The 24685-nt window shown below is 42.6% G+C and overlaps 2 protein-coding genes across 13 annotated transcripts; one reads left to right on the top strand and one right to left on the bottom strand.

Annotated features, from left to right (window-relative positions):
• Positions 1-164: 164 nt before the first annotated feature.
• Positions 165-24680, top strand: LOC6541088 (dedicator of cytokinesis protein 9). Of its 12 annotated transcripts, none has more exons than XR_003407786.1 (14): positions 165-998; positions 13155-13271; positions 13368-13903; positions 13966-14269; positions 14333-15154; positions 15213-15845; positions 15901-16236; positions 16468-17943; positions 18002-19612; positions 19670-19816; positions 22669-22879; positions 22937-23225; positions 23299-23888; positions 23994-24041. XR_003407786.1 is itself a non-coding variant. In XM_015159356.2 (14 exons), exons 1-14 carry the CDS (start codon positions 903-905, stop codon positions 24080-24082), a joined length of 6897 nt encoding a protein of 2298 aa, XP_015014842.1. In that variant the 5' UTR covers positions 165-902; the 3' UTR covers positions 24083-24680. The 12 variants fall into 12 exon arrangements, 10 of the variants coding, with proteins under 10 accessions (XP_015014842.1, XP_026834721.1, XP_026834720.1 ...); XR_003407787.1 differs by having other exon boundaries at positions 23299-23767; positions 23994-24040; XM_015159356.2 differs by having other exon boundaries at positions 16471-17943; positions 23299-23531; positions 23994-24680.
• LOC6541622 lies at positions 20196-22491 on the bottom strand. Its single transcript, XM_001970129.3, has 4 exons — positions 21287-22491; positions 20646-21161; positions 20382-20514; positions 20196-20323 (listed from the first exon to the last, which is right to left on the bottom strand). The coding sequence occupies exons 1-4, from the start codon at positions 22246-22248 to the stop codon at positions 20258-20260; spliced, it is 1677 nt and encodes a 558-aa protein (XP_001970165.1). The 5' UTR covers positions 22249-22491; the 3' UTR covers positions 20196-20257.
• Positions 24681-24685: the final 5 nt, after the last annotated feature.

The following is a 24685-nucleotide window of genomic DNA, read 5'->3' as shown; positions in this document are numbered from 1 at the left end:
CAGTTTTATGATACCTGGTCACACTATTTCGCACTCACTTAACAGAGCCTCTGTTAGTGAAGCCAGCGGGTTCGTGTCACTGCTACCGCTCAGCATATTTCCGAACCGAGGTTAGTTTATCTGATGTTGGTATTTATCCACACTAACAGGTATTTTTTAGTGAATCGAGGTGCTGCAAAATTGTTATTACTGCCCCAACATCTCGCGTCGCCAAAAGTCGGTGGAACTCGTTCGCGTGAGGAGCTCAGAGCTCCGTTGGCGGCAATTCGAAAACATAAACTCCACGCCAGTACGGTTCGTTCAAGTCGCCGCTGCAAACGCACAAACACCTCAAACGGCAAACGCACGTAAATTACGAGTAATCAACTAGATAATAAAAATGTGTAAACAGCTGTGTGTGGCTCGTTAAAATATATTGTTTATAATCTTAATCGGGATGCTAGAAGCCTGAGGCTGCTAAAAATATTTACCGTGGGTGTTTGTGTTTTTTTCGCACAGACCCCGCATTTTTGCCGAAAGGGGCGTGGGAATTTCAGCGTGCGTGTATTGGTGTTTTGTGTATAACATGGATATTCAAGAATTTCGCATATGAATCCTTTTTACAAAAAATTATAGTGTTGCCTTACTGCACTTTTCAAATTCGAGAAGAGTTTAAAGTAAAGTGAAGAAAAAGTGGACGGAGCAAGGATAACGGATTAGTCATCGCTGGCAGCGACGTCGACTGCGCAGTCGACAGCGCATCCTGGCCGCTCGTGTGTGTGTGTGAGTTCGTGCGTGTGTGTCTCTCTATTTTTGAATTTCCGCCGGTTTCTGCACAACAACAACAACCAAAGCCACGGAGGGGAGAATAAAACAACAACTTGTTTGTTTGATCCCTGAAAGAGAGCAAGGCACAGAGCAGGATGGAACGGAAATTTACGCGCGGCTTAAATAAGCTCGGCTCTGCGGTGCAAATGAGAGAGAATGTCTCTCAGCTGGTGCGGGAGAGCGCGGTTTTGGTAAGTACGGCAATTCCCTTATTACACCTGCTTAATGCCATCTCGCTTACTCTCCTAGACTATTTTTGACTTTCAAAAGTGCAGTTGTTTTTCGTACATGTGTACATGTGTATGCTAGTGTGGGTGTGTCTCCAGTAATGCATGTCACCTTTTGTTTTGTTTACCTCCCTATTTACGTATGTATGTATTTACATGCATATATGCATATGTATATACGCAAGCATTATAAATAAAAGAAAAATTATATAGAATTTGTCGGAATGCAAATGGCTTTGTGTGTTGGCTGTATGCGACAGAATTTCCCACTTAGAAACGCACGTTTCCCTACATTGCAACACATTCATGAACATACAGCTGTGGTCAAAATGCTAGTATCACTTTACACAAAATATTATGTTTATTGACAAATGGAAGGTAGGCAAACCCACGTTTTAAAATGTATTATAGAATATGTTGGCCTACAAAATATTGTGTAGGTTAATCCCTTAGCTTAATGTTTAATTTTGCAGAGCCTTCAAAAAAGCCGAAACTCTTGCTTTTGTATTTCAAGTATCTTCGTTTTGTTAGATTATTTTAACCACTTATTTTCAATGGATTTATTTATTTTTCCGACAACACTTGCAGACGTGGTCATGTTTTCATATCGTTTGGCACATGTCCAAATGCTTTGAGTTATAATAATGTTTTCTTTTCACTTAGCACACATCATCGAGATCATAATGTTTTATAAGGCAAAGAATTTCGATCCACCCATCAGACGTTGCATAAGAACAGTCAACATTGGAAATGTGCTAAGGAAAGGGAAAACTTGTTCTTTATCTCATCGTAATTCTATTCATAGTTGCTGGAGAAGAGAGACTCAAAAGACTAGATTTCTGTTTCCGAAGATTGTAGAAGAGAGGCCCCAAGAGCGAAGAATCCGTCAAGGCCGTGAGATTTGTAAATTCCGCCGCAGCTTCTGTTTTTGTTTGTTTATATTCATGTTGTACGATAATGATGTCCGCTGTAGACCGAGCACAGTGATAATTCCCTAAGGAAGCTGTGACTTAGGTGTGCTGAAAACTGAACTCTGTAAAAGATCTGTTAAGATTTAATGTTATATGGTAATTAGTGTAAAAATATGAAATGGAAAATGTTTAGATCAATTCCAATTTGTATAGTTATCATCCATGCATTTATTATTTTATTAACCAGAAAAAAACTGCCTGTATGCAATAGCCTATATTCGAGTTACGTTAAACGTTTAATTTATCGAGGTTCTTCTGTAATTTCGGACCTAACTAGGACCAGCTTGAGTATTGGGTGTGACTTCATTTTGTGGGGGCTTCACCCACGTGTTGCGCCTCAACAGCTATACGTTCCTACCCATTCCACCTTATGATAGTACCCACTAATTGCATTATTACGGTCCCAAACGAAAATCATATTAGGGCGCCATTAGCCGCGCTTCCAATGTCAATTAGAGTGTGTGTGGGTGTGTGGTTCTCATTCTCCTCCGCGGGACTCCTAATTCAATTAGTGCGTAGAGTGAGAGTCGAAGCCAAAATGATAAGCAATTGCCAACTTACAGCTGCAATCAACCGGCCGACAGGCAATCAAGCCATAATAAGCAACTGTCGACAGATAGATAGCTCCACGCCAATAAAAAGAAGAGTGCCTCGGCGGTTGAGTGCGCTGCAATGAGTCGTACTCCTCGTTTTCCACCTGTCATGGGGTTTTGCACATCCCAATTGGCAGACTTAATGGAAAACGGTCTCCCCCTGCCAACGTATTAATTAAATATTTCGTTGGCAAGACAAACTAATGGCGTTTTTTGTAGTTCACCGGGTCAAAAAAAATTGAGTCCCATTTCCGAAAACATCATTCCATTATTTAACCATAAGTTACACTGAGTTTGGCTTAATTTTTATGGCTCGCTTTCGGTTTACTTATGGAATTTTGTTTTGTGTTTCCGCCTTGTTTGTTTAAATACTTGTTAAATTATTGCTGCGCACATGTGCCGCATTTTGTTACCCGATATCAGGGTAAATATGAAGTGTGTGGTTTCGGTTAAAAAAAATGGGGGGTCTCAGATAATTGAAAAGGTCTGGATAAGCTGGATAAGCTGTCATCAGCGAATTGCGACTTTAAAGTGTACTTTGTATTTCAACTATACATGTTGCAGTAAATTGTCAGTTAGCTTAAGCTTAAGATTCAAATAAAAATCATTAGAAAGCTTTAAGAAAACCTGGCAACCTTGATATTTAATGTTTATATCCGGCTTTTGATTATAACTGAAATGCTTGCGTTCTCCAGCACACTTTTCGCACAATATGATCCTACAAAAAATCCCGGATGATTTATGGGAATGAATTAGCCTTTTTTATGTTCCATTTCGGGAATATCAAGGCACCATTTACCTTTTTCGTCATGACCTCATCTCCAAACTACGCCAAGCACCACTATATAAAACAAAAAAGTAATCTAAAGAGGTTCCTTATAAGTCGAAGAATACGAACTCAAATCAAAACATGCTCAACCATACGTTAGTTGGAATGTAGGAGAATCTACAGTTCAAATCCATTGATAATCCTCCATGTAATTAATTTACCCACTTAGTATAATACCATTGTTTAATTGCTTGTTTATTAAGATCGTTTAATTGCTTAAACCTTCTGGGAACTTCCACTTTTTAGCGATTTTTATTGCTTTTGAAAACTGCACGTTCAAAGTGTCCAAAAAGGGTAAGAGGGAAATTTGTAGTCGGAAGTGGAGTAGGTAAAATGGTCATGGCTCAAGTGCTCGTACTTTCCTACTGGCATTACCATTACGTTTTTCGAAGGTGGGGTATGCTAGGTACTTAACTTGTTTAATTAATCGTTATACCGTAGGACAAAAAGACTGAAAAACTAAGCACAAAAAAACAGTGTTTTTTGTTTTATTATTTATTAATATATTTCTTAAACTATGCTTCATAATTTTAATGTAATGTGCTTTGTAAAAATCTTTAATGTTATATGTATGTGGTTGATTACTTTTGATAAATGCTTCAAAACATATACGTACATTATATACATACATTATAAATGTTTTTTCCAGGTCGTGGCAAATTCGTATCCAACATTTGTATATTATATATTTTGTTGTGCTTTTATTGTTAGTAGCTTGCTCTTTTTGCGCATCTCCGCTTTATTGTTTATTTTATGTATTCCGTGATTCTATTCTGAGTGTCGGTCACCGTTTTTTTCCCATCCCCCTACGGAAATATTGTTTCGCAACTTTTATTTTTTGTTTGAGCTTTTCCCCGAGTTGACGTGAGTTGTCTGCGATTTAATGACCGCCACTCTGCTCCGATTCAGTTTGTTTAGCGGGCGTGCTCACCGTATCATGGTCATCCAACCATTCCCCATCCGATCAACCTTTGGCTATTAATAACAGAGCTTGTAATACTGACCCAAACATTTCCCCCTTCTTTTTCTCTATCATTTTAGATGAACTGCACTGGCCGCTATCAGCGTAGCCTCTCCATTGCGGTAAAAATATATTACACTGAAAATATAGAGCGAGATTTTATAGGCATTTGCTAACGGGAAGCCTTTCTTTTGGTTTTATAATGCGAGTGTATAATAAACTCTGGGTAGCTCGCATATATCCAATCCAGATATTATACATGGCGTTTGCCCCTCTAAAAATATGTCTAGGTTATTATTCACAAGTATTGAAGTAAGTTTGGATTGTACATATTTCTCTGTGCATTGTTAATATCTGGAGCAATGTCAGTTGATTTACATATATGCGTAGCTCTGCGCCGCCATCAACAATAACAATAATCAGTGACCTCAATGTGTCCTTATTCGTTTTCCTTTTTTCCGAGCCTGGTGGGGACAAACTTTTATCGATTCCTCGATCTGACCTTGACTCTCTTCTCCTGAGCTTCCAGCCCCAACACCCCATCCATTGCATCTGTTCGACTTTTCACTCTCTCGTTAGTTTTAATGGCGCTCCTTTTTCGGGCTGGCTGCGTGATTAATTCGAATATGAGAATATGGGATTTTAATTTGATTTTGCTTAAGAGATAAACTTTCTTTTATGCATATTTTCTCCACCGGCCAAACTAGGAAGAAGCTGCCGAGCAATTAAAACAGCAATAAACGACGAAGATGATGCTAACTTTTTATGTTTATCGGTGCGACAGTCGTGTAAATATTGACATTGAAATCGTGCCTCCCCACCAGAACCGAACCTGAACCTGAACCTGAAGCTTGTAACTTGTAGCAGGTACCTGAAACCGAATACCGAACACGAACTAGTATATCAAAAATATCGCCATCAAACAGGTCGCAAGTGGGAATGAGTCGCATTTTCCAGTTTTCCAATCGCATCGGCAGGTGCAATCAAGCAAGGCGTCGAATGCATTCTAGAGATTAACTCATTGACAAACCCCATTAATTTGCAACTGCTAGGACGTGCATCAATTGAAGATTTTCGCACAATTGAGTTTGGAAGACTCATCGTCCTCACTAAAAGCTATCGAAAGTACCGTTAGAACTATCGATGCAGTGCCAGCTCTGACATTCAAAAAACGTACGTATGTACATGTACGTATAATAGGTAGCTTCCTCTCAATGAGTTGGCAATTTGCGGCAGAATAAAGCTTCAATTTGTGTTGCTAAAATTAAATTGTTTAAATTTCTCTCCCGATGGACCGACAAAAGCAACAATCCTCCAAATAAATAAATATATCTAAGGTGTTAGTCATTGTTAAAATTGATTTCCGTCTATGTATTTTGTTGTTCACTGTGGATTTATCAAGAATTTCTAAGCTCTTATATAGAGCTGACCAAAATAAACAATTGTTTATTCGCGGAGAACTCACTTTGCTCACTGACTTCTCTCAGGCTTCACTTCAAACAAATGGATGGCATTTTAATGTGCCAGATTGTTATGCACTGATTGATTGCAAACGAACACGAGTATACAAAACAAAGTTGCAGAAAACAGTAAATGAGGTAAAAATGTGAAAGAACCAAGAAAGGTGCCAAATGAAGTGAAGTGCTGATCATGAATCGGTTGTAAATTCGTAGGAGAAACTCCGCTCGGTGGAAGTGAAAGGTGTAAAGTATTCGAGTCGAGATTTTCGTTGGTCGCGCTGTAAGCTTATCAAAACACGAAAAGGGAACTTCGAATGCTGTCACATGGTTTTTGAAGGGTCTTTTGTCTCTACTCATGCGGTTTCTCTTTCTACAACGAAAGTTTGAGAGGATTTCCAAATACTACTCTTACTTACACTTACCTGCTAGAAGGTAATAATGATTATAAGTTGAAGTTTGTTGACCATTCGCTGGTCCGCAATCTGCTCTTATTAGAGATGTAAATATTTGACCGATAAACACTGCATTTTTGAAGAGCAGACCAGTGCGGAATGCTTAACTACGTGCTATCCTAAAATAAACATTTTCTTATTAAGTTAATCTCATAGATAACAATCGCTGCACATAATTTTCATTAGATGCTGCTATACGCTTTAGTACAAGGCATTCTGTTGCCCAACTGTAAATTAATGGCCATTTCTAACATTTACCATCCACCCACCACATGGAATTCGATGAAATCATCAACTAATTGAAAAAATATATTTAACCACGCCCTCCCACACATACATATGTACATATGTACAACTTCCACCTCTGCCCACTGTGCACCCACACTGAAGTTGAAACATCTATTCGTGATAAACGTTCCACTCTAGACAGCTTTTTGTTTATTTGCGACAATTATTGTTGACAATTGTTTTCGTTTCTGCTGGAGCTGGTGCTGTTGCACTTTGCTCTATTGCATAATGAACACAATTGCCGGGGAGCTCGGCTTAGTCCTCCCACTTCGCATTGAACATTCAACTTTTCGCCTTTCGATTCAACTTCGCTGTCGAGTTTTACTTGTTTGCAGCAAATTCATTTGCACATCAGACCCACCCTAACTATTTCTGCATGGCATCTTCCATCTTGGCGGAGAAACTAAATTTGCATAAGTAGAAAATGGCAAGGTCTGCGAAGAAGAAACTAATATGCTTTCGAACCGTCTTTTAATGTTCAATTAGGTATTCAGCAGGGTATTAATTTTATTCATATTTTCAAGTGGGTATGACAATGGTCATTCTTATAAGCATCTTAGCCTATAAATTATGAAGTAATGATTAAATAACATCGTTTTCCTAACAAAACATTTAAAGAGCATTTGAATTTCGTTTCTTCTATTTGCGCTCAGTGTATTGTAAACTATGGTAGTTCTCCTTCAGATAATATGCAAATAATAGATTTCCCTGTGTGCGTCCTTTTGCCATTGATTCCATACCCTCTGCAAATATTTTGTGCAAATGTCATTCACTTTTGGCCAGAACTGCCGAATAGAAAAACTGGTAGAAGGGTAGAAGGGGTGTGAGTAAGCAGTTAGCACTTGCTACAGCTGACACACTTACTAAATGCAAAATGAAACAAGGCAAAAACACACTAACTCACTTCCGTTTCGCAATCACAATGTGCGAGCTTTGTGCTACAAGTTCTGAGCAAATATCCAGTCGGAGTTTTGCGCCAGTCAGTACCACTGTATCTCATTCCCATTCTGTAAATGGGTAAAAAGGCTACTGGCATAGACAGAGAGACTCATTTGACATGTCAGTAACCTTTATTTCAATCCGCATGTGTGATTTGTTCTCTGTTGTTTGCAACTTTTGTAAGCATAGGCTTTTGTTTTCCCCAGAATGAAAGTTGCTTTTGGGCATCGTTTCTAATGCCCTCAAAAAGACAGCACGATCTGCTGTTTCTACGGGCTTCAGTTAACCGAAAGTGAGTACTGACCAGTGTTTTGTCATCTGGAGTCGGATTTTCTCTTTGAAGAATGAATTAAAAGGTGTGGCAACAAGATAATTACTGTTTTTATAAACTCCAAACGAACGAATTATTTTGCATATCAAAACAGAAAAATTTTCATTTGATTTAAATTTAAATTTGTGTGCCTGAATTTATAGCGCAGCCAGTAGATCCTGAAGATTGCTCTTTGATTTGTTAATTAAAATCGAATTAAAGCATTTGGCTGATTAAAAATACGAAATAAATCTGCTTAATTTTTATTTGACTCTTTTAAAAGATACATATATGAAGAAACATAGTTAAAACCAGATGTTTAAACTGTGATGATATTACTAAATGCTCTATGAAATCCTTATGAAATCTTGATAAATTACCTACTTCTTTAATATACTCCCACCAACTGTGTTCTTTAAAAACTGGTTTTCCCACCTAAGTGCTCGATTGGGCAATAAATGGCAAGCCGAAGATTTTGAAATGGGTGTGTCGTGTGGCACTTCAACTTTTGGCCAAAAGCGAGTCTGTCGACCCCAAAGATTTGCTTGGATCTCTGTACAATTGAGCAATTAATGAGAGACACTTGAATTTAACGATGGCGATTCGCTGCCGTGTAATTAACAAATATTTCACACTCTCCCATTGCATCCACAATGGAAAGGCGACGCGACCATAAATGTAATTAGTTTGCCAGATTCTCGCTGCCGTATTTTTTAACCGGCCTCTTGGCTTCGCAGACACATTGTACAATTGTAATTGAAAGTGCTAAGTACTTTTTAGAAAGTTGCCCCGGCCACAGATGGCAGAATCCATCGGATCTCCTCGCCGACACCCAATTTTCCACTGAAAACTGAAAACTGCACTGAAACTGTCAACTTTCCAAGGCATCTGTAAATGCGAAGATATCGGGGCTACTGTCGTCGGCAATTAATGCGTCTTCCACAATATTCTTGCAGCAAATGTTTGTCGTTCGATTGTTTGCTCGCGTACTCCAAAAATGTGTGTGCACTTTTCTTGGCTTTTCTTTGCTTTTCTTTTACTTTCCTTCGGCTCCGTTCAATGGCTAATTATTCGCTGAGCAACGAGACATGACTGGACCAAGAACTGGATATTGGCTAAGTTTCCTATGTGATTATTTAGCTGCCTCTCTTTCCCCACTTTTAATACTTTTTTCTGCGTGGGAACTTTTTGTGTCTTTGTGTCTTGCCTTGGATTTTCCACTGTTTTTTTTCATCATTTGCTGCACTTGCTTTTCCTGCTTTTAGGGCAATTATTTTCTTTTGCTGGCGTAGTCTTCATTTATTTCCCCCACATATTGTCCTCAAGGTTGCTTCTGGTTATTCTCGTACTTCTGGTTGAGTTGGCCAACACGAGCTGCCGACCAGTTAGCTTTTGACCTTGGCAGGTTAAAACCATTAAGGGTCTCAGCCTGCTCCATTAGAAAACAAGTGTTTTTATGTACAGTAAGCGCTTGGATTTTGATTTGGTTCGCTTTTACAGACTTTGCATAAATGAAGTCGCTCAGAAAAGGTTTCAATTTGGAAAAAGTATAAGTCCCAACACCAATGAGTTCATTTCGTCTTCTGTCCAAGCAAAAATTGTAAGAGAAATGAAAGTGTTGGCGCAACTTTTATTCATACCGATCCATAGCTTATTTAAATGGTCTACAACGGCGTAAGACATCATCGTCGTCACTGGCTTATATAACCCTGATCGGCGGGCGATTAGTGCATAAATATCTTATAGTTATGCTATAATTGTGTCGCTCCTATGATTTAAATGCAGCTTATGCAGCAGACATTTCTCTGCCACATTTCCCTCATTGTGCGGACAACAAAAAGTCATCTAATGAATGCCGCTGCCAAAGTATTTACTTTGAATTGAACGGAGCTAATGATAAGCTTCCTCATTTGTCCGGGGACATGTAAATTTGCCTACGAATCGGACTTGGAACTGGGTGAAATTCGTTGCCCATTTTGAATAGAATATCTTGCTTGGAAAGTTCAACTTTTGCCCGGGCCATAAATTATTTAGTTGTATAACTAAATGCGAGAAATTTGTTGATTTGTTGGTTTTTTGCGCTGCTCACTTGTGTTTTCAGTTTTCATTTATATCTTTTGAGCAACACGTTTGCGTGGAATGTCTGGATTGGGAGGAAAACTGCTGACTTGTCGCCACCTTTATGGGTGGGCCAGTTACAGATCTGCACTTGGCTTGGGTTTTTAATATAACCTAAACATGCTGTTGGGTTCGTTGAACTAAACCAAGCGAAGATGACCAAAACGTATAACTCACTGGGCTGAAACCAGTTTTAAAGTTGCAAATCCGATGACTGGACAAACCCCTCCTTTAGTCAAATCACTGATAAAGACAACTTTGCCTTATAATTTATACATGCAATTTTATATATAAATGTGTTTTGTATATGAGTTTTATCAGTAGAATTCTTCCCATGCCTTCCACGGATCATGTTTGCTGGGGGAGCAGGAAATCCCTGCATGGGCATAAATTTATGGAATTTGTATGCCGCATTCCTCTATCGCAGAACGGATGCCAGCTGCATTATTCCCATTGACCATACACTGCAAATAAACAAATCATAATATTTGTATACTTTCTGTTCCACATACACACGTTAAAGTATTAATGGTACCAGATATACATGGCGAAAGCCAGAAATGCCGAAGGAAATGGTAGCAAAAACTGCGATATGAAAACGTAAAATACTTGCGATCCATTTTTGCTATGTAAATAAAACTAATTTTAAAATCAAAATCTAACCCAAATCCCCCTGCCTATCTAAACTTCCTGCTCGCACACTATCTTCTCCAAAGCTTTTAAAACTCTAACAATTTTCGAAAATCCCCTTGAATTGTTTTTTACGTTAGATACCCACTTACCCAGCCCCCAGAAGCATTATTCGTGCGGGTCAAAAGTTCGGCAGACGCAGACCCAACAAATCATATGCAATAAGTTAAGCTAAATTTAGTCACAATAATTCCGTGCCCAGAAAATGCAAATCAGGAAGAGAAAAGTCCATAGTATAGACCACTTGAACGGTTTCCACTTCAAAGCGAATTCTGAATGAGCCGATCCAACTTTTCGTGACCCTTCCCCGCATTTCTCCATACTGCCCGGGTATAGACACCAGATATAAATGGAGGCATCTGCCGCCTTGTTGCAATTTCAATTGATAAGCGAGGAAAATGAAGGGACACCAACTCAAGTGACATTCAAGACATGCCAGGGCCAATTGCCATGCCCAAATCAATGAAAGTCAAGCCTTGTTTAGAAGGGGCATTGGATGATGGGATGCATGGGGAGGCATGACTGCCACTGCCAGTGCCACTTGGGGCCTGGTCAATGCTTCACTGAAATATGCATAAATCGTCACGTTTTGCCTGGCGAGGCGCCTCAAACCGCTAACTTTAAATTGAAACTGGCTGCTGGCAGAGATAATCATCAGTGATGCCGCAAAGTTAAGCCAAATAAGCGCCTATAAATTTAAAACTAACAAGCAGAGAGAAATGACTAAATGAAAACTTGCTTTCCGGAAATCTTACATTTTTAGTGGCCAAAATTTTGTCGCTCAATGCTTTTCAGGCCTGCCTATTTTGATTGCTGCAAAGGAACTTTGAGTTAAACATTTACCTATTTGATCATTTGAAATCCGAAATAAATAAGCTAAAACTGCCATTACTGTTCGAAATGAAGTGCCTAATGGCTTCAGATCATGATGGCTGCGCACTGGCATGTGGTCGATGGTGGATCTCCACGCCTAGCTGGACCAGTTGTGCCTCATGGAATCTTTCACCGCAAATTTGCGTGTCTACTGATCGACCACCGAGGCAGTGCATTTTAAAGACTTAAGTTTAGCGCGAGAAATTAGCCACCGAAAATGTTTGCCCAACTTTCTCGGCCTTTTATGCTGGCCAATCGATTTGGTAATTGCCCGATGAGTTTGCCTTTTTGCGCAATGCCCATGCACTTGTCGCATAGCCGTAGGTGTACTTTTTACCTGTAGCCTTTTTTTTAGCTGAGGCTGTCGCCGGTTTGTGGTATTAATTACGCAAGCGGCGACGTCTGCCAATTTGCATGCGGTGCGTGCCAAGAGGCGAAATGGAGGAGCCCCAGGAAAAGGCCCGAGCCTGAGCTCACAATGGAAATGCTTTCCCCCAGCTCGAGCCCAAAAGTGGCTAAGTGGGCGAGTGCAATGACATTGCAGCCCATGCTGCGGAAAGGGGGTGGACGGGCCAGATACTTTTGGGGGCGTGGCTGGCATGCGATTGGTATCAGGGCCAAAGCCAAGGCTTGCCAGTGGAGCTGATATAGATGGATTGCCTGCCAATATTTTATGGATTTTTATTAGGTTTTAACCTTTAAAACTAAACAGCTGACCTTTAAATGTCGGCCTTTGCAAAATGCAGTGCCTTCAATCTGCGCTACCCACAACTTACAAAGATTTCATAATGACACCTTACTTTTCAAATCACTAAAATATTGTTTGGGAGCATCTGTGGTAAAACCCAACCCAAACTGGATTCTCTCCCTAATAACCGATCCCAACCTATGACAATCCTTTGTCCAATGTCGCAGTTAACGTCGGTGAAACGTTGTTCTAAATGAACTTTTCCCATGGCCTGAGTTGACCCGTGCCTTCCTGAAATAAACCAAGCCCAAGAATAAAACCCACAACAAGCCCACACACCTCGGGTTTCAAGAAGGCCATAAAATGACAGCATATCCGAAAGTCGCCTGAAATGGATATGCGAAAACGGAAGTGGCACTTTAACCCTCTACGACATGTCCTCATATAGGGTGGGGTCACAGGTTGGGTCACCCACCTCGAGGCACAGATATTATTGTATCTTCATCATCGTCTTGCGAAATCTAAGACGCAAAAACCAATTGCCTGCGATAGCCAATGCAAAATGCTAAGATGTTTCAATGTTTAGAGTTTAAGCGAAATGAATTTGTTTATGCCAAGTGGCAGACATGGAAAATATCATTGCACCAGGGGTAGAAGTAGAGGCATGCTCATTGTAATGCGGTCAAGGTCTTTTCTGTGTGGGGTTGTGAAAATAAGAGCCAAACTCACATATCAGCAAGTAGCCATAAATTTATGACGTGCGTTGTGCCTATAAATCCCTCGAAATCCGTCTGCATTCCGGCATCGGGAATGGATAACATTTGGTCATTACTTTTTGGGGGAGTGCTATTAATAGGGACGCTCTGCTTTTACAAGTGGCCCGCATAAATTAGCATACAAACATTTTGAAAATAAAAGCGTATACTTATCTCAATCTTCTTGTTTCAGAACAAGCCACTCGTGGTGGAGCCGATAGACTTTGAAGCCTTTATAGCCAAAAATAAAACTGTTATCCAAAATGATCCGCAGAGGGAGCTACTCATCTATCCCGCTGATGATGTCTCGGTGAGTTAATTATCTTAACAAATGTATTTGTTATTTATGTACAATAGAATCTAATCTCTTGATTATCGACACTTCTATTCTTTTGTGCTCCGATAGGAGATTATCATGCCCCGCAAGCAGCGCACCAATGCCAAATCAGTGGCGGACAGATTCGATCCTCCCAATGAGGCGATTGTGTGCCCCCTTCATGGTCCTTCCATGATAACGAACGGAAATGGACACAGCCAAGTGAGTCGGCAGGGTAGCATACAGTCGAATGGAAGCTACCACAACGGCAATGGTAATGGGCACACAAGCAGCAGCAGTAGCAACAGTTTGAATAATTCCAATGGACATGGGCAGCTCTCCAGGAAGAGTTCACAGTGCTCGAATGCCTCCTCCAGTCACAAGGATTCCTCATATGAGTCGGCCCTGTCCTCGATTACACTCCGGTCAAATCTGGCCCAGCCGGAGGAGGTGGATGAGTTTGCGGATGATGGGCACGGCGAGGACTTAGTCGATGGACAGCCTCACGGATCCAGGGCAGAGTGCACCAGATTCACAAGGCAGGCTCTCTACACGTACAGGGCAAAGAATCACTTGATTCACTATAAATACAATGCCTACGGTGGAAACTGCCACGATCTGCCCAGGTATATATTAGAACTGATATCGTTTTATGGTACATACAATCAATTGAATCATTTTATCTTAGCATGTCACCGGCTGAGGAACTGGTGGAAGAGGTCTACGAAATCGATGCGGATCAGGATCGCATTGACGAGCAGATGACTCGCTCCCAGGCGGACACCATAACCAAGCAGGGATATCTCCTAAAAGGACCCGATTCGGCCTCAGATCGGATGTTCGCCAATATTGGCAATAAATCGTTTAAGCGACGCTACTGCTATCTGCGACAGGAGATAGATGGCACATATATATTAGAACTGCACAAGGACGAGAAACAGGGCGAAGCCAAAGCCACAATAGTGATGGACTTCTGCACAGATGTGGTTCAGGTGAGTGGCTACACTCAGAAGGAATGTATAGCGCCACAAATAACCATTTTTTATCCATTTCAGAATCCCAAACGTGGTCGCTTTTGCTTTGAGCTCCGCATGACGACGGGCCATAAATCCTTCACCCTGGCTGCCGAAAACGAACAGGACTTTAAGGACTGGCTCAGTAAAATTTCATCGGTTTTGGCCCAAAATCGAGCACAAGAGGAGAAGCGAAATGCTTCACTGGAACGCCACCCATCTATCGGGTCGAGTCCAAGCCCCCAGCTCCAGCCGCCAGCAATGGATCCCCCAACCTTTGGTACTTTGAAGGGCTTAGATCAGTCCCTGCATCCCCAATTGATGAAGTATGGACGGGAAACAGATCACTCCATTGCTTTAGCGAGAAGGGAACAGCGCCGCCGGTTATTTGCCTGCTATCAGTCGCCAGTCAAGGGAAGCGGCAGCGATAATGTAGAGCAGTATCGAGAGCACTTGGGCACACGGTTGCTGCTCACCTGCCACAACCTGCGCTTCAGGCTGCAGTGCATCCCACAGGACGAGGGCTCTGCGGGTGGAGTCGAACAGCAGGTGGAGCCCTATATCACCAGCCTGGCTTTGTACGATGCTAAGGCAAACCGAAAGTTGAGCGAGAACTTTTACTTCAATGTAAATGAGCAGTGGGCAGCCCAGTTATTACCAAATATGCCAGTACCTTCGTCTGTTGCTGGTTGTGGAGTCCCTAGAAAGTCAGCGGAGGGCGATGAAAGGAGTTCTGCCTGTCAGGCACCTCATTCCCTATTCGATGGAGTGTCTGCCGAGCTGTTGCGATCGAATCGACAGCAATTTCAGCAACTGAGACAATGTCTGCTTTCCGTGACAGCTCCACATGCCGATATATATTTGGTTAGTAACTAACTATTTTAATCTAAATGCCATATTGATTAAGGGTTATCTCTTACAGGTTGTGAGAATAGAGAAAATACTGCAATCAGGAATAGCCCAGGTTGCCGAACCTTATCTCAAAGCTGGCAAGGATCCAAAGCTAGGCCAAAAAGTCTATAAAGCGGCGAAGAGCTATGCGCAACACATTGGACATTACCGGCAGCCTTTTGCCTGGGCAGCAAGACCACTCTTCAAGCAATACAGTCACGAATTGGATGTTGATCCCAAGAGAGAGTTTGAGTTCAGTCCCATTTATCGCCAGGAGATACCCAAACTGAAAGATGAGGAACTTCTTAAGCTTTTGGTCGATTATCGCAAGCCCGAAAAACTGAGCAAACTTACAATTATTCCTGGCAGCCTTAAGATGCAGATGCAGTTCCTGGACCAAACCACACCTTGCGGCTTAAGCAAATCACTGGCGCCTTTGTCCACATTTAGTCCATCTTCCAAGCAACCGCCTACTGTAGAAGTGGCCGAATTCCAAAGCCACAGTGAACGGGATGCACACCCTTATACCAGTTTCTGTAACCACCTCTATGTGTATCCACTGAGCTTGCAATTCGACAGCCAGAAATTGTTCTCAAGAGCCAGGAATATCACCGTCGTGGTGGAGCTACGGGATGGCGATGGGGAGTACAGCAAACCCTTAAAGGTACGGTTTATAAAATATATAAAAGTATGAATATATAAATAAATTTTGATTGCAGTGCATATATGGCCGCCCTGGCCAGGATCTATTAGTGTCCCAGATTGCCTGCCCGGTGCTGCATCACAATGTGACACCCACCTGGTACGAGGAAATCAAGCTACGTCTTCCGCTGGGACTATTTCCGGAACACCACCTGCTCTTTTCGTTTTACCACGTGTCCTGTAATCTTAGCAAGAAGAGGGATGCGCATTCGGCGTTTGAAACACCTATTGGTTATGCCTGGTTGCCATTGCTCCAGAAGAATCGTATATGCCTGGAGGAACAACAACTTCCGGTGGCTTCCACTTTGCCAGTCGGCTATCTTTCCATCCAACCCTTGGGATGGGGCAAAGGGGTAAGTTGTGTACGTTGTGTGCTGCGCAAAGTCAACTCAACTCATGAAACGTTTGTATTGTCTCTTACCCAACATACTTCACGCCCATCCATTCATTCCTTGGCTTGCCAACTAACCTGTGCTCTTTTTCTGTGTTCTCTTTCTCCGCACTGATCTGCATGCTAACTGCACCACCAACCACCCACTATCCACCCCAACCTTGGCTGCCTACAAACCCTTCCAATTTCTCAGCAGAACTGCGGTCCGGATATCCAGTGGATCGACAATCAGAGGAATTTGTATACGGTGGGATTGCGTCTGGATTCCACGGTTCTGACTGCCGATCAGCACTTGCACAACTTTTTTGGACACTGTGAAAGGTTGCTGGAGGGAGGCAAAACTGGGGCGGTGCCAGCGGAAACGGAAACCTGCAAGATCTTGAAAGCTGCCCACGCAATTGATATGAAATCCTTGATTAACTACTTACCGACGTTCCTCAATGAGCTGTTTACGCTGCTAGTTCACACTCAATCCGAAGAAATCGGTTTGAATGTAATCCGCTTGATTACAAACATCATCCATTTGATCAGTGACCAGGCGAAAAGATCTGATCTTTTGGCAGCCTACGTGAAATACGTATTTCACGCACCCTACTACAGCCAACAAACTGCTAGGCAAAGGACGGTACATGGAGAACTCTGCAGGCATTTGCCCTATCTCCTAAATCCCAGCAATCCCGATTTCCTCATCGTTAACAAGTTCATGAGGTACTCGTCGATTTTCTTCGATCTGATTATAAAAAGTATGGCTCAGCACTTGTTGGCCACCGGTAGGATTCGCATGCTGCGCAACGAACGGTTTCCCAAGGAATATGCCGATCGTGTGGAACAATTGATAAAGGCACTAATGCCCTACATAACAACTCGATTTGAGGACTTAAGTGAGGAAACTCATTTGCTTAATCGATCTTTGGCCAAGTTTGTTCGCCAGTGTCTGAGTTACATGGACAGAGGATTTGTTTTTCGTATGATTCGTTGTTATATGGGAGAATTTTCGCCTGGTAATCCGCGGATACTTCACGAATACAAGTTCAACTTTCTGCAGGAAATCTGCCAGCATGAGCATTATGTGCCACTTAATCTGCCATTTGTTTTGAACCCAAAGAACAGACCACCCGAGATGATGCAGCACTTCACTCTTTCCGAACAATTCTGTAGGCAACATTTTCTGTCCGGACTACTACTTCAGGAATTGAAAAGTAGCCTGAATGAAGTGGGCCATGTGAGGCGACACGCGCTGGGCATTTTCAAAGATCTCTTGGCCAAGCACGAGCTGGATAACCGATATCAGCAGAAGGGTCAGCTCTCGAGGATTGCCCTGCTCTATGTTCCATGGTTGGGCGTCGTGATGGACAACATACATCGGATTGATGATTTATCGGAGTCTGGCGCTTGTACGCCCAATGGGCACGTTTATGCGGACTCCGCTTCCTATACTAAGCGCTTGAGTTGTTCCAGTAGCTATGTGTTCAGCAAGGACTCCTCCACTTTCGGCTCCTTGACGTCCACGCCGCGTTCAAAGAATCGTCTGACTATGCACTGCGATCAAGCGAGTCCATACCGCACCTCGGTTCACATGAAGGAACACAACTATCTGGCCGCTATCGCTGGACAGCCCATTAGCAATGGAATCTCTAATCTCTCACTGAATTCGAATACGGACTCGGGGGTAAGTTGTAGTCGCATTAAATCCAGTGCAGCCTTGCTAACATGCATCCCCTTTTCAGCACTCCCAGGACACCACCACAATAGGGGCATATACGAATGGAGACACAGATGTGGCCCTACGAAATGGACACAATCGCTCAGTGAGCGTTACCCATGCACAGATCCTCTCCCGTTGCGATAAGTTCAGTTCTGTCGAAAGCAAGGACCTTCTTCTGGGCTTCCTTTTCATCATCAAACACCTGTCACAAGAGCAGATGGTTGGTTGGTGGCAAAACTGCAATGAATGCGAGACTCTGCAGTTTCTCTCCATACTGGATCTCTGCTTGCTGCAATTCAGATATGTGGGCAAGAAAAGTGTAGTGATATCTACAGAAACCCGTCAGGGGCGTTTGGCCAAGGCGAACACGCTTCCAGCTAGGACTCAACCACCCACAGGCTTGGAAAACGGCAGTCAGGAACAGCAGCCATCAAGTGGAACCTTGAATCAACCCCGGGAACATCTACTGGAGGATATAGATACTCTAGCTAGAAGTCAGTTGGCTCTTTATGAATCGAATTTGGCCACCGAAGTGGGCATGATTATTTTAGACTGCTTAGGGCTGTATGTCCTACAGTTCAGACAACTCTTGGCCGATAGTTTAGTCCTGCCAAAGGTGGCCAGAGTTTACCTGAGATTCCTGCAGCTGGGTCAATCAGAAAGGCTCTCCAAACACGTCTTTGCAGCACTGAGAGCTTTTATAAACAACTATGCAGTGGCCCTTTTCAAAGGAAATGCCATGTTATGTGGTCAAATGGTTTATGAGCTTCTCAAGGCCTGCGATAGTCGCCTAGTGGAAATTCGCCACGAATCTTGTGCTGTTTTATATCTTCTCATGCGCAGTAACTTTGAATTCAGTGGCCGAAAAGCCCTAACCCGCGTACACTTGCAAGTTATTATCTCAGTATCCCAGATGATTGGAAACGTAATTGGACTGAACAATGCTAGATTCCAAGAAAGCCTGTCAATCATCAACAGCTATGCGAATAGCGATAAGGCGATGAAGGGCACAGGCTTTCCTATGGAGGTCAAGGACTTAACGCGTCGAGTGCGTACTGTACTTATGGCCACTGCCCAAATGCAGGCTCATCATATGGATCCTGAAAGATTGCTGGAACTACAGTACTCCCTAGCCAATTCGTATGCCTCCACACCAGAACTTCGCCACACTTGGTTGGTGACCATGGCCAGAAATCACGAGCAGAATGGAAATCTGTCGGAGGCTGCCTGCTGCCATCTCCACATTGCTGCATTGATGTGCGAATATCTCCGATTAAGAGGAGGTTGCACTCTTAGTTGGTCGTCCACTGCATTCGGCAAGATATCTACGAATATACCCCTAGATGAGCAAGGCCTCAAACTGGATGCTGGTGCACAGGATTCCCAGTACACAGAACAAATGCTTTTGGAGCAGCTCAAGCTCTGTGCCGACTTCTTGGATCGCGCTGAAAGATTTGAGTGCCTTGGAGAGCTCTACAAACTCATCCTGCCAATGTACGAAAGGGATCGTAACTACCAGGACCAGGCACATTGCTATGGACACCTCACACAAGCCTACAACAAAGTAGTAGAGGTGAATCGGTCAGGCAAGAGAATGTTGGGCCGCTTTTACAGGGTTGTATTTTATGGATTTGTGAGTAATCTACTAATGTATTTCCCTTTGAATTATTATTAAACTTATGTGTTTTAGGTGTACTTTGAAGAAGATCATGCCATCGAGTATGTGTACAAGGAGCCCAAGCTAACATCGCTCAGCGAAATCTCTGAGCGACTGGCCAAGCAGTACAAGGAAAAGTTTGGCGCCGATGTAGTGAAGATGATCATGGACTCGTCACCGGTTAGTAAAGAGTATATATTTTCTAGCCCTAGTTCTACCCGTTTCGTTGAAGATTCGTTGAAAAGTATGTAACAGGCAGAAAGAATTCAATAGCCAATAGTCCGTCCGTATGAACGCCTCGATCTCAGGAACTACAAAAGCTTTAATGTTGAGACTAAGCATGCAGCTTCTAGAGACATAGACGCAGCGCAAGTTTATTTCCAAATTTAGACACGCCCACAAACCAAACATTTTTTCCCAATTTCTACAGATATTCCAAAAAATGTTGAAATTTCTCGTTTGCACTTAAACTAGCTGAGTAACGGGTATCTGATAGTCGGGGAGCTCGACTATAGCATTCTATCTTGTTTTAATTGTAATTTCAACGTAACGAAGGTGGTTGGATTGGAAAAACTAATATATTTGAAAGGGAAGCAACAAATCATATAACTTATTTGCAAATCATTTGAAGAGATATTCGTTATAGAGCAAATCCAAATTGCTGTCGCCGCGCATCAAACTCATGCGCTACAATGGAGTACAGAGTATTATATTAATTGAGAAATTAGACTTGCGAAGGGTTTACCCGCTTGACCTCGGATTGACGCATCATTGAGGCGTTTGTGCTTCTTGGCATCATTCGCTGCGAGTTGCCATTGGTTTGCTTTGGATTGGTCATGGCAATCCTACTGGCCGCGGACATTTTTCCGGTCTTGCAACTAAAGAAAAAAAAAGGAATAGAAAAATAAAGGCAGGGTCAAATCCAGTAATAGACTTATTGATATTTCTTTTTTCCAAGGTACTTTGCAGTAGATCTGGAAGCATTTAACGACTACAAAGTATAACTCACATATGATTTGACTGCGGTTTTTGTACGATTGCATTAGCTTTTCCTTGCTTGGTGACGCGACCTGTTGCAACTCCTTGCGTATTACCAGATGGGTGATAAACACATCCGGATTTTGCTTCAGTCAACCTATTTTTCTTGCTGGCAAGCCCGTTTGGGCACAAATCCATTTGGAGCTTTCGGGGGGCAGCCGATCCAGCTTGATCGTGGCCACCAACTGCAATAGTCCGAAAATGTGAAGCCGTGGGTGAGCCCTTTGCTGGCTGCATCATTGAGCGGACTGCTCTGTTGCTGTAGCCACTCTGTTGACCACTAGATCCTGCCCCGCGAGCCGAGCATTTGGCTTTGGCCGATTTGTACACCCGAGGAAAGGTGGCCGGCACACTAGTGGTTAGCACGGCCTTGGGCGGCGTGGTTGGTGCTAAATCCAACTGGAGGTCATCTACCATCACAGGTTCATTATTTTCTTGAGTCTCACTCAGCTCGTTCACCAGCTGCGATCCGTCAGAGTCTTCGTATCTAAAATTATAAAGGTTATGTTTTATGTTTTTTCTGATTCTCCTTAGATTATAGGCCTTTTTACAAAGGATTAATGGTAATCGAAAACTTTTGTATTCGCTGCATATCCTCAATTTAAGACCCACCTGTAAAGCTTTCCCCTCACATATTCATTCGAAATGGATGGGTGTTCACTTCCATCCGCGGACAGCTTACTACCGTTGGAATAAGACTCGTCCTCTGCGTCAGCCTTGGCCTCCACATGGGATTTCATCTCGTTATTGGACATGCAAACGGTTAGACTAGAGGACTGTGCCGAGGGTGGAGGGACCACTGTGGAAGCTCGGTTGACTTGGATTGGATCTCGGCTCACGATCAAGCCCAGCCTGTGGCACAGCTCCTTGAAGGCGTTGTGAGAAACCAAGTCTTGGTAGCAAGTTGATTCTGTGAAGTTGAAAAATTTCTCAAAAGCCTTTATGCAGTCGATTTGGTTTTCGATTTCCAGCTCCGTATAACTGCGATTGGAGCACAGAGTGCACCTGGGGCACACGGATCCATCGCCACCGTACTCATACTTCTCGTTCAAAAGGTCGTTGACCCGGATGAGGAATTGGGTGACAAGGACGGTCTCTGGTCTGTTGGCCAGCTTCCCCTGATCGCCTACCGCCAGTAGGAGGCACTGCTGACCGTGGTTTACTGGACCATTTCGGCCCAAAGGCTGCAGCTGATCGCGCCGTTTGGTGGTGAAAGTCATATTAAGACCATGTCCTCCTGGTAACACACCCACCACGATCTCTTCCAGAGGCATTTGTTCATCTCCCAGTTGACTGAGTAACTCCAAGATCTGGCGCTTGGGAAGAAAACCATTTTCCACACGATTCACATCATCACCAACGACCTCGGGATGCGGCAATGTTGTAGTTGAGGTCGACTCCGATTTGGTCACTGGGCTTGGAAGCACGGATTTCTGGCGAAAAGATGGCACGAATTCCACTGCGTTCGGATTTAGCGAGTATTCCCTCCTACATGGGATTGGTATCTGCATCTGTGGCATTTGGACCAATCCCAGGCCCATCGCACGGGCTGGGAACTCAAAGAGCTGCTCCATAAGGGAAGCAGACAATGTACTAGGGTTTAGTAACCGTATGTCCGACAATCTTATGAACTTGTAGTTTGTGCCAAAAGAACTGTGTACAAAATTTAGATACTTTTGCGGCTCTAGTGTACGGACTGTGGTTGTATAAAAATAACAAACAATTTAATAGTACCTAGTAAAGTTGTTGAGCTGTTTGAACCAAATCGGTTGAAGGTAGGAAGTGGATAAGTATTCTGAAACAAACATCATTTTGATATCTGCTGGAGTGACGACTTGATCTCGAAGTTACTTGTGTAGGTCCACCATCGATTGCATTCCAAAGAAAACAAGATCTTGTGAAGGTCAATAGAATTATATATTGTTATTAATATTAATAGACGATTTCTTAAGACTAACAATGCACTATAATTTATTTTAATTCATATTTTTCAGGTTAAAGTAGACGAACTAGATGCCAAACTCGCCTACATACAGGTCACCCATGTGATTCCTTTCTTCTCCAAAGACGAACTCGACCAAAGGCTAAATGAATTCGAGCAGAATCATGATGTGGACACTTTCATGTACGAGACTCCGTTCACCAAATCGGGAGCAGCCCGTGGCAGCGTAGAAGAGCAATGGAAGCGCAAGACAGTTATAAAAAGTATGAAAAACCGTCTCTGACCTTGTGTGCTCTATTTTAAATTGCCAATTATTGCAGCTCAATACTCCTTCCCATATGTTCTTAAACGTATACCGGTTAAGTCCCGTGAAATCATAGAACTGAGCCCCATTGAGGTGGCCATCGATGAAATGCAATCTAAGGTTTCAGAGCTGGAGGAGATCATTCTCCCACCAGCCGATGTGAAGAAGCTGCAGCTGCGTCTGCAGGGAAGTGTGGCGGTGACAGTAAATGCTGGTCCTTTGGCCTACGCTCATGCGTTTCTTGATGCGAAGGTGGTCAACAACTTCTCAATGGATCGCGTCGGAGATCTTAAAGATGTGTTTCGGTACGCAATTTCAGTAACTAGCCTTTTAGGCTTCAAAAATGCTCAAATCATGTTGTCTACCACTTCCTTGCAGCGACTTCATTGTGGTGTGCCACAAGGCCCTCTTCCTCAACGAGCGGATCATCAGCGCTGACCAGAAGGAGTACCATCATGTGCTGAAGGAGAACTACGAGAAGCTGTGCCAGGCGCTCAGTGAGTTGCTGGACGACGAGTCCTTCCAGCCGCTCGGCGACGACGCCGACAGCATAAACCAGCGCAACAGCATGGCTTTGTTCAATGCGATCAGTGGCGCCTCCCATAACTCAAGTACTGCTTAAGTCCAACAAAATCATAATAAGATATCAAAATTCGAAACTCAGTCACCCACACACAAGGCTAACCAGAAACCACACCGAATGTTGAAGTATTCAAATAACACGAGCCCGATTCGTGGGCGTAGAGATTGTAATGCGTTAGCGTAACCACACCGTAGTCGTAGCATAGGCTCTCTTGGTGTTCCTTTGTTTGATGTTGTCGGTGATTTTGAAATTGTCTTGCGGCAGGTAAAGCTCGATTTTGGGCTGAATGGTTTGCGCCTCGGCTGAGGGAATCCGCATGTGACTAACACCACAAAAACATAAGCAATCCAAATTTGGTGGCTTTTAATCCGAAACGAAACTAACCGTAAGCGCTATCTGACAAAATTCGGCTAATCTAACTAAATGTTCCGTGACCCTACCCATAGCTTTTCCATTTTGTATTAACGAGTTTGCAATTCTCCCTTTTTAGGACCGTATTTTGTTGATCAAAATACCAGCAACAGCACCCACCACCACAGTTCCCACATAAACACACAGAGCTCCACACACAATTCATAACCGATAACCGAACAATATATTCTGTGCTAAACGACCAGTTCCATAGGTTCCAGTTAACCAATATTACTTGTTAATTTGACTATACTTAAGCGACTAAGTTTTAAATTCCCAATTTATTGTTGTTAGATTTTTATGTTGCACGATTCGATACTTACAATTACAAAAATATATTTGTATATCTATATCTTAGCATAGTATGCATGAAGTCGAGTGGAGCCCGAAAATAGTTTTAAACTTGTATATTATTACTATAATTTTAACTCGAGTCCTTGATTTGATTTTATTACGCCATCGGCTAATAATGCACTTTACGCAACCTGTACCAGTTACTTTATTAGATAAAATCAGCTAACTTTGTGTCTTCTTCAAAACTCGAAACGGCTAAGGAATCGTTTGATAATTTAATTATTCCTAAACGTAAATGAAATTCATATTAGTGTTAAACTAGAGAAATAAGTTCCAGCGAGCAACAGAACTTACCAAAGTATTCAGATAAAGGAAAGCCCTATTTAACAGATCTACGGATATATATTTACATACATGCATTTTCTAGTGAAATCGTATAATGAACTAAATACAAATATACGCATTAAATGTTAAATC

This window comes from Drosophila erecta, unplaced genomic scaffold (genome assembly GCF_003286155.1).
Source record: "Drosophila erecta strain 14021-0224.00,06,07 unplaced genomic scaffold, DereRS2 tig00000055-arrow-pilon, whole genome shotgun sequence".
Taxonomy (NCBI): domain Eukaryota; kingdom Metazoa; phylum Arthropoda; class Insecta; order Diptera; family Drosophilidae; genus Drosophila; species Drosophila erecta.
The sequence above is the reverse complement of the archived record's forward strand: the minus strand, read 5'-3'. Positions and strand labels throughout refer to the sequence as shown.

Bases quoted from the DNA above. Each gene is read 5' to 3' on its own strand.
- LOC6541088 (XM_026978919.1), top strand. From the start codon at position 903: ATGGAACGGAAATTTACGCGCGGCTTAAATAAGCTCGGCTCTGCGGTG. The intron at 19,613-19,669 runs GTGAGTAATCTA...TATGTGTTTTAG, and splicing joins GGGTTGTATTTTATGGATTT to GTGTACTTTGAAGAAGATCA. The intron at 23,226-23,298 runs GTACGCAATTTC...ACTTCCTTGCAG, and splicing joins GATCTTAAAGATGTGTTTCG to CGACTTCATTGTGGTGTGCC.
- LOC6541622 (XM_001970129.3), bottom strand. From the start codon at position 22,248: ATGGAGCAGCTCTTTGAGTTCCCAGCCCGTGCGATGGGCCTGGGATTG. The intron at 21,162-21,286 runs GTGGGTCTTAAA...TTATAATTTTAG, and splicing joins GTGAGGGGAAAGCTTTACAG to ATACGAAGACTCTGACGGAT. The intron at 20,324-20,381 runs GTAAACCCTTCG...ACTCCATTGTAG, and splicing joins GTCAATCCGAGGTCAAGCGG to CGCATGAGTTTGATGCGCGG.